The sequence below is a fragment of the Elephantulus edwardii genome, unplaced genomic scaffold, assembly GCF_000299155.1.
Source record: "Elephantulus edwardii isolate Elephantulus edwardi_28Jun2011 unplaced genomic scaffold, EleEdw1.0 scaffold00103, whole genome shotgun sequence".
Lineage (NCBI taxonomy): Eukaryota > Metazoa > Chordata > Mammalia > Macroscelidea > Macroscelididae > Elephantulus > Elephantulus edwardii.
In genome coordinates this window covers 6,897,897-6,908,292 of record NW_006399853.1, presented here as the reverse complement: position 1 = coordinate 6,908,292, position 10,396 = coordinate 6,897,897, and the positions used below count along the sequence as shown (strand labels likewise).

The 10,396-nt window shown below is 36.8% G+C and overlaps 1 protein-coding gene across 1 annotated transcript in view; it reads right to left on the bottom strand.

Moving 5' to 3' along the window:
• The window catches only part of DCC (deleted in colorectal carcinoma), a 1,276,184-nt gene that overhangs the window by 49,050 nt on the left and 1,216,738 nt on the right, over window positions 1-10,396 (bottom strand). The window contains exon 25 of the mRNA XM_006891717.1: window positions 6,176-6,292. Coding sequence (XP_006891779.1) covers window positions 6,176-6,292 — 117 coding nt within the window. The remainder of the gene's footprint in view (window positions 1-6,175; window positions 6,293-10,396) is intronic.

Below are 10,396 nucleotides of genomic sequence, written 5' to 3'. Positions count from 1 at the left end.
GTTCCTCTGGGATTGCAGTGCAGCTTCTTGCCACTAGGCCACCAGAGCTCCCCTAGTATTACATTGACTTGAGAAAGTTATTTGAACTTTTCCCCCTTAGTTTTCTCACTTTAAGATGTGGATGATAATACCATTTACCTCATGATGTGGTTGTGAGAATTAAAGGGCTCATCCATAGAGATATATAGCAGAGTGGTGGCCAGGAACCTGCATTCTGTTAGTGAAGGTCAGTATTATAATTTGCAAGCCTTCTGTAGATCTATCCAGGGCTGAGTTGAATATAGTTTGATAGGAAATGCTCAAAAGACTCTGTCACATATTTGAAAAAGGAGTGTAATACTTTAAGATAGGAGTAGATAAATTTGAACTTAAGAGAAATATGGTACTGCACAATGCCTGAGGTTAGAAAGAATGTTTGGCATTTAGAGAAGGAAGAGAAAAGAAATCACTACTAAAAGACAAAATATGAGTTCAAATTTTGGTTCTGTCATTAATGTGCTAGGGGAAAGCCCTCAATTTAATTAAATTTAGCTGATTCATTTGTAAAATGTAGTTAATATGCCTTTTACAAGATGAGAAAGAATACAGAGGTAGCCTTCCCAGATGGCTATGAATATGTATTAAGATCAAAATGGAACAGGGTAACCAGGGAACTTTTAGACCTCTACAGTCTCCATTCTAGTTGGTCTTTTTCAGCTAGAAACTTCTCAAATGAAATATGATTTCGAAGTCCAGAAATATGAAACAGATGGGAACATTTGGTACAGAGTAAGAGCTCACCCACGGAGATGTGCAGAGATCCTGTGTAACAGACCAGAGACAGACAAGACCATACAATGATAGACACTGATCTGGGTCTAGAAGATTCTTTAGAAATGAGTTGGAGACATCACATGACCCTTCCTGTGCGGTCCAAGGATCCATGAGTCCATTGGCCTTATTTTAGAAGTTACCCTGTAACTCTAAAAGACTTTTATTTGAGTAAGAAACATTTTAGAATAAACATTATATCATGTTGGTAAAATGTCCAAGATGCTAGGAATCAAGAGGGAATTAAATTGTACCCATTACTAGGAAAAATGAATCTTTATTGATGATACTGTTCTGGGAAATCTTCCCAAAACTAAGTTTATATTCCTTTTGTATTCCATCATCCAACTTCTTTACTTTGATCAATTCCTTTTTAGACTCGTTATTGAATATTTCTGTCTCTAGTAAAGAACTATTTCTTACTTTATAACATTGTCTTCATAAATGTGATGTTATTCACTCTCCAGGCTCTGTTTTATTTTTAATTTTTTTTTTTTAGTTAAAATGTCTTACTTAAACTGTACCTCACAATTACACTGACCTATTGCCTTGAATAATTATTAACCAATTGCATATTAACTACTAAGAATCTTAAGAATTTCAAATTCTCATTCTTTCCCAATTGTTAAATCTCATACAATGTTGTTTATGGCCTATGTGGAGTTTATATTGTGATGTTGTTATATGTCATGGAGTCAGAAGTGACTCACAACTGACCTTCCAGAAGGTTTAGAAAGGCTATAAATCACATGTGAGTAAATTGCCCATCTTTCTTTCTTGAAGTAGGTGGATTCAAACCACCTGCCTTTGGATTGGCAGCATAATAATTTATCACCAGGCTACCAGAGTTTGTTTGTGGGAACTATGCTGTTGATGTGTGCTTTCAAGTTGAAGATCAGAGCTCCAGTTCATAGCTGACCCTCCAGCAAGTTTTCATAGGCAGTAAATCACATGCTACTACTGCAGATCAGTTGGTGGATTTGAACCATGTGCCTATGAGATTGCGGCATAGCTGCTTACTACTAGGCCACCAGAGTTCTCTGTGAGATTTATAGAGGTACGTAAAAAGTATTTACTTCTTCAGGAATGCATAGGAAAATTAGGAGTGAAGTATGGCATTTAAGACTAGGAAAAGAAAAAGAAAGAAAAAATTCTGACAATGAGAACGTTATGATCGATTACTTTTTGGAATCATGTATTAGGTAATACACATTTAAATGAGCCATGAACTCTCTACTTTCTTGCCACTGCTACTGCAGTTATAAATAGTTGACAGTCTGTGTGCTTCTGCTCTGTATGGTTGTACAGCAAGTCTGTCTGCACTCATTTCTCTCAGAGAAAAAATTTTGTCAAGAAAACAAAATTATCAGCAATACATTTAGTGAGTACTAATAAAAACAATTCTTTACTACTTGTCATATTTTATTTCTCTTTAGAAATCCATTATTTCTTTTTAATGAAAACACTTTTTACTGCTTGTGATGTATCAGAACATCTTATTAGAAGACATTTTATTAAAAACCAGTAGAAAAGAACCTTAAAATTTAGGTATAACACAAACAAAATATATTCCTAGAACACATTTATTTAGCCATTCTTTCAATCTTTCATTCAACAGATACTTAGCAAGAGTCAACGTTGGGCTAGTGACTGAGCTGTGCACTGTACAACACGAGGCTCAATTAGACACACTCCTGCTTTATCATGCATCTATCACAGCCAGTTAGTTGAAAGAAGAGCTGGACTTAAATATCTAATCATATGAGACAATTCGATGAACAATAAATGTCATGAAAGTGGTATAAAGATGTACTAATTAAACACAAAAAAGGAAGCTTTTCTTTCTGAATGGAGTAATCAGAAATGCCTAAATTGGGAAGAGCATCAAAATATATTTCAGCCTTTGAAATATGCTCAGAACTCTGTCATGTACCTATGGCCCTAAGTCATAGCAAAGAGAACAAAGCATGCAGAGAGGAAAACCAATAGGGGATGATGCCCATGTGTGAAATAGCAATTAGTTTAACTTCAAAATAATGGGATTAGAGCAATAAGAAACTTGAAGTCTGAGACCTGATGTACTTGTCGTTTGTGTCTTGGCTGACCATATGAGGGTCCATTGGAGACAATTTCTAAAACTGTCCCAGGAAGAAATCTAGCAAAGGGAATAGATAAGACTCTGGAAGGAGAGAGAGAGAGAGAGAGAGAGAGAGAGAGAGAGAGAGAGAGAGAGAGAGAGAAAGACATTAAATTATGAAGCAATTTTGATAGTTCAGATGTGAGGTCATAAAGAAGAGAATAAAAATGATTCTCCAGTCCCGGGAAGCATCCAAAGCTTCAAAAGAAATTGTAAAAGAAAAATCAACAGGATAGAGAGACTCGCTGGAAGATGAAGTTGTATCTGGGACAGAAAGGCCACACAAAGAGTCTGAAGCAAAATGATTTTTGAGAAAGGAACTATAGAAGATTGGCACAGATAGAGCTTTGCAGCAGGAGCAAAATGGCCAAAGAAGGGGCAAAAGCATTGCTCGAGAGTAGAGATGCTCTCCATGGAGTGAAAGAAATGAAAGAGAAAGGACAATAGCTTCAGGGAGCATTGCAGCTTACAGTATAATGACTGAGACTGAGCTCAGAACTCTGAAACTAGACATTCTGAGTTCAGGCTCTGGCTTTGTCGCAAATAGCTGTGTGACTGTGAGCTCGTTAGTTTAACTCTTCAAGTCTGTTCTTTCCCTGCAAAACAGTCCTAATGATAGCATTTACCTTCTGAGTTGAACTCGCTGTCTAGTCAATTCTGACTCATAAAAACCCTCTTTCAGGTTTCCAAAATGGTACATCTTTACAGAAACATGTCCCATCTTTCTTTATCTCATGGAGCAGTTGATCTGAATCACCAAACTTTTAGATAAGTTTGACATGACAACTACTGTACCCATAGGACTCCGAAGAGATAAGCAGTTGGTACTTTTTAGATATGTCACATATATTTTGGGTCTTTATTATAGAAAAATTGAAGGAGTCCTGGTGGAACAGTCGCAAAGCATTTGGCTACTAATTAAAAAGTTGGCAATTCAAAATAAACCAGTGATTCTATTGGAGAACAGCATCACATTCTGCTTCTGTATAATTACAGTTTTAAAAACATTGTGAGACAGTTCTAACAAGTCCTATTGATTCTTTATAATTTGCAGCTGGATTATAAAACTGAGAAAAATATGTTCTGAATGGAGTAGGGGACACCTGTCATAAAGCAAGTAGAAAGAACACAACAATAACAAAGCAACAATTTGCCATAGAATCAATTTTGACCTATAGCAACCCATGCTGTGTGTAGAATTGCTCTCTCTTGGAATTTCCATGATCCATGCCCCTCCTCCCGTAGGCAATTTTCCAGACCTTTCTTCTGAAGTGCCTCTCAGTGGTCTTGAACCACAAAATTTACAGGTAGAAGTAAATAACATTAACTACTTGCACCAGTAGGGATTCCAATTAGAAAGAAGTAATCATTCATTCATTCATTGATTTATTAGCCCAAATTCTATAGAGAGTTAATCAGGTGTCAGGTGCTGTTCTGGTTATTTGGGACATACAGTAATAACGACAGATGTGATCCATGTCCCTATTGATTACAATTTAACAGAGGGGACAGATAATAAATTAACAAAAAATAATGCTTGGGCTATGGAAGGAAGGAAGGAAGGAAGGAAGGAAGGAAGGAAGGAAGGAAGGAAGGAAGGAAGGAAGGACGAAAGAATAAAATGGCTGGAGGGTTATTGATCTCTGGTGGCCTAGGGGCAAGAAGCTGTGCTGCAATCCTGAAGGCTCGCAGTTTGAGGCCACTCCGGTAAGTCACCATCAGAGAAGACATATTAGTAGAGGTGTTACTTGAGCACAAACTTCAATTAAATGAGTTACAAACCAAGTAAATATCCACAGATACAATATTTCTGGTGAGGAGAACTGGAAGAGTAGTGGGTTGAGAATATGTCTTTATTCTTATGTGGCTGATATTGAACAAATAAGGAGATGCAGAAAGAGATAGATGCATTGGTATCAAGATTTATCAAGATGAATGACTTTCTCCGTTGTGTGAAGACTGTATGAAATATGGACAGGTACAAAGATCTGATGGCAAAGTCAGGACACTATTGTCTCAATGCTCTTCTCCATCTTAGGATACAAGAAGCAAGAAGAGAAGGACATGTTGGAGGTCTAAAATGAAGAATAAATGTGATACATATTGTGACATGGGGCAATGAGTGAGTAGAGAGATACAGTGGCTTATCAGGGCAAGGAAGAGCTGTTATAAATATCAAGTAAATTGTGTTTGCTTTTATTATTTATTAAGTTTCCCTAAAGACACTATAGGAAAGTTAAATGTAATCATTGTTGGGGCTTAATCAGGAAAGTAGGGAAGGAAGGTCAAAGAAGAAACTGAATGAGTGTGGCTTCTAAATATAGAAGAAAATGAGGGCATGAGAGATATTAAGGACAGTGGAAAGATGGTAGAAGTAACTGCTTAAGGTCTGGGTGAAATTGAAAAATTGTTGGCAAAGGCTCAGCGAAATAAATGTACCAGAAACATATAAAGCAGTAGAAAAAGGAATGATAAAAACATTTCATAGAGGGTGATTATTGGTTTAGTGTGTGACATGGAGTTGACAAATTGAAGTGTGAAGAAGTCAATATCCTTGCAGGTACCATAAAGGTGCTAACAGGCCAGGTTACTGGATGGATTAGCTACATGGATACTGTAATTGATCAGAGGTAATTGGAAAGAAAGTGATCCTCAGATGCTAATATCATCATTGATTGTATGAGGATGACAGAAACTTCATTGGGAGGGGCAATAAGAGGGTATTTAAGAACATTGATTTCAAAGGAGGTAGATTATTTAAGTCAGAAAAACGAAACCTAATAAAAAATGTTTAAAAAATATGTTAATTGAAATACGATCAGTAATATACAGAAAATTTGTAGTTTGTTTCCCCCCCCCCCATGTATAATAGTGTTAAAGAAACAAATGAACATACAAAGGGAAAAAGTATTAAATATACCAACAGAGCAGTGTTCAGAGATTTTGTACATAGGGTCACAACGAACCACAGGTGACTTGACGGTGGCATGTAACAACAATATGCCAACAGGCAGCCTATTAATTGCAGCAACAAAACAAAACAAAAGAAACCCCATCAAAGTGAAGATTCTGATTTTATTATTCTGAATAATACATTTTATTATTCTGAATAATAATTCCTTGGGAAATCTTTATTATCTCCCTTTTTTTTTTACACCTTTATGTTTTAGGGAAAGCTATAAAGCAAATGTGTTTCTTTTCTTCCCTGAGGTCCCCGTCATTACTTACCAGGATTGCTGGACTGAGCATCCATGGGAATCACGAGCTTGGCCCTGGTGGCTCGGCGTGCAGCCAGTGACCTCTCCAGGGTGGACATGGAGCTCCCTGCTTCTTCAGTGTCTTGACCTAAAAATGAATTAAGAGTCCTTAGAGCATTGTCTCCTTCAATGACACTATATATTCTTTCAAGTACCTTTAGAGTTGGCTCAAAGGATATTTTCTATTTCAAAAGGTTTCATAGTTATTTCAAATAGTATTTCATTTCTTGTTACTCAGACAATACACATCTTGGTTGTCTAAGCATTAAGATGATTGTTCTTCCTTTATTACCTAGTGCTGTTGATGCTGTTGTTAGGTATAGCTGAGCTGACTCCAGCACACAGCAGAACTGTGATTAAAGCCTTGCCCTGTTCAATCCTATGGCATCCTAACAATCTCTGTCATGGTCAAGTCCAATGTTGCAGTCACTATGTCAATATTTCAGTGAGGATCTTCATCTCATTTACTCTATACTTTTCCAAATATAATGTCTTTTTTTTTTTTTTTTCTTTTTCGTAAGGATTGGTTACCTCCTTAGAACATGCCCGGAATATGTGAGACCAAGTTTCACATTCTTCCTTATAATGTGCACCAAGGCTCTACTTCCTTCAAGAACAGATTTATTTGTTCTTTTTGAAAGTCCATAATAAATGAAAAACTTGTTGTCAACACTCTAATTCAAAGGCGTCAATTCTTCTTCAATTTCTTTGTTCTTTGTCCAAATTTCCTATGCAAATTTGGAACAATTGAAAATATCATGGCTTGGGCCAAGCACACCTGGGTATCTAAATGGAAATCCTTATTCTAGCAATTTTAAGAAGTCCTTGAAAGCAGATATGCCTAATGCAACAAATCAAAGCAAAGAATCTTTTAATTTCTTGAATGATCCTTCCATGCACATTGAATTTGGAGCCAAGAAAAATGAAATAACTGACAACTTCAGTCTTTTCTCCATTTATCATGATGTTGACTAATGGCCAAATGGTGAGAGTTTTTGGTTTTTGGATGCTGAGATGTAATCCATATTGAAGACTGGGATCTTCGTTCTTCAGCAATGCATCACACCTTCTCCCGTTCAGAAAATAAGTTGTGTCATCTGTGTAGCATAAGTTGTTGATGAGGCTTCCTCTAGTTCTGAATGTTCACTTGAATTTGTTTGAATGTTAGACTTGTTTTTGACAACTTCCCATTTTTCTATATTTTTATTTCATACATTCCATATTCCAATTAGTAATTATACTTTTGGCTATTTTTCCTCATTTTAAGTCAAGTTACTTCATCAAGTTAAGGTGCTTAATTGGGTTGAAACATTACTCCAGTTGTATCCTTAAGGTCTATCATTGAGGGGCTAGCTCTTCCTCCACCACATTTCGAATACCTTTCAACCTCAGGGCTGATCTTCTGCAACTGTGTTGGATAATATTCCACTATTGTTCCAGTAGGATTTTTGAGTATCTGGTACTTCAGTAGTCAATGACTAGTCCTGTTTTGTACTCTGTTGAACTATCAGAATTTCCCTGAAACTTTTTTTTCCCACTGAAACTTCTCCACCAGAGGTGACCCTGCTGGCATTTGAAATATTGTTGGTATATCTTGTTCATAGGGTGGCTATGAGTCCTACTTTACTCAATAGCAATCAACAACAACACAACCACAACCTTGCAGTATCATGCCAGTATGCAAGCCAACATTAGTATGGCAAATTGACAGCCTAGCAATGGCATTATTTAATAAGCACTACCGCTTAAAGTTTGACATTTTAAAGTTTTGCATTTATATGTATATATGTGTATATATGTATTTTGTATATATATGTATACATATATATGTAAGAGAGACAGTATATGTTAAGGTATTTAATTTTTTAAATTACCATTATATACCATACATATCTACTTAATGAAACAACAAGGATATTTTTCTCTGTCAATAAATAAGTCAATAACATAATTTAAATGGCTCCATAATATCCTATTGTTTTAATTTACTTAATTTTTGCAACTAATACTTCAGACTCACAGTTGATCTTATTATAAAAAGATTAAAAAATTAGCTACATTGCTTTAAAAAGAACGTGGTTATGTTTACCTATAGCTTGCATATTAGAAGTGGAAAAGAACAGATAAAATCAGAAAGTAAATTCTACATGCTAAAAATATTTTTGTTAACTCTATGATAGTGTGATATAATTGTCTTTTCCATAGCTAAAGTTCCAATACTGAAAATTAATATCTACCTTATCCAAAGAGTAATTTCATAGGCAGAGAACAGACAAACACTTGTGTGAAGTACTGTGCAAATTAATTGAAATAGGATCAATAAAGCATATCTTTCGGACTCAGATTGATTGTAAATGCTGCCTAGTCAATGTTAGTGTAGAAATATTGGGGCTGTTATTTTGAGTTACATCATCTATAGTATGGGAATGAGGGCAGCCTACTTCAGAGTATTTCAAGATTAAATGAGCTATTGTAGGATAGTTCTAATCACAGAACTTAACATATAATGAGCTTTTACAATATATCAGTTATTGCCTATTATGACTTGGAAACCCCATTATTAAATATAATGTCCTTTGCTAACACTGTTGTTGTTGGTTGGTGCCATCAAGTCAACTACAAGCCATAGCCTATGAAAAGCAGATCAGTGCTTTATACTGTGGTATCCTTCCAATCAGTTATATATGGTGAGAAGGAGGAGTCCATACACTATTGGCAAAACTTGCCAGAGAGGCTATTCTCTTCCCTCCAATGGGAAGCTGTGGTGCTTTCGTCTTCCTGATGCCCAGTTATGGACAAAGCAGGAAAAGGAATCTTCTGCAAAACAGAGAGTTTCTTACAAGAGAGTTTTACCCTTTCTTCATTGAACTAGTGGAAACCTTTCAGGCAACAGACTCACCGGTCTGCCTTGTGTTTACCAAGGTGGCCGGAAGTGCAAGGCTGAGGGAGGAGCCATGGCTGAATGAATAATGCTCTTTCACTATCGTCATGACAAAGATGTGTGAGCTTCTTGTTGGTCAAATGGGCACTTGCATAAGAGTCTGTCTTGAACCCTCTTTCTGGAATACTTTTAAGTTCACCGTAAGGTTCTCAAGGTTAAGTGAGGGTTAAGACTTAGCCACATAATGGAACTGCCCTCAGCTGACTCAGAACAGCGCTCTCTTGGGTTTTTGAGGCCGTCAATTGCAATGGGAGAAACTGTGCCTTCGGCCTCCTCCCCACACAGGACTGCTGGCAATCACACCACGAGAAACTCTGCAGCTCTTGGGTTAGCAGCACAACTCACTACGGAATGCATGATTATAGCTCCCCTTGATGGGACGAGGCAACAGAAGAATCTCACATGGAGTATAAACAATTCATACTTGTGCTTCACCATGCATCCAGGATTTAGATGCCTCGGAGATATCCTGAAGAGCAATGTTGTCAGTTTAAAGAGTAAGGTGTACCCGATTGAAACCATGGTGACCTTTCCAATCACTGGAGCTGGACAATGAAGAAAGATGACATAAGAATAGATGCCTTTGAGCTGTGGTGCTGAAGAAGGGTACTGAATATTCCATGGACTGCCAAAAGTACAAACATATGTTTTGGAGAGTGCTCCTTGGAAGCAAAAATGACCCAGGTAGGATCAGTACCTGAATTGCAACTCAACTTTCCATTACACCTAGAAGCAAGGAACTGAAAGAAAGTACAGATAATTTCAAGCTATGCTGCCTTGACAAAATTTTTGTTCATGATTACAAAAAAAGCAATACTTCATTATTTTCCAACTATGTCCCCTCTAAGCCTTTAGAACTTTCTAGAAACCTTAAAATCACAAAAAAACAAACCCACAAAAACCACAGCATGCTGGAGATGGAAGAAATATAACTACACAATTTATATCAGGTGACTTATATCAAACGATTGATAATGGATCCCCTTACCAGTTGACATCAACTCATAGTGTGACCCCATGTGTGTTAGAGTAGAACAGTGCACTCCAGACTTTTCAATGATGAGGGTTTTTTTTCTCCAGCAGATAACCAACTGTTTCCCCTGATGATCCTCTGGGTGGATTTGAACTGCCCATCATTCATATCAGCCATGTGTTCAACTACTTACGTCATCCAGAGATTCCTAAATACCCTTCTTTTTGTTTGTTGTCAGGTTGACTCCAAATAATGACAAGCTTAGAGGAGCTGCTCTA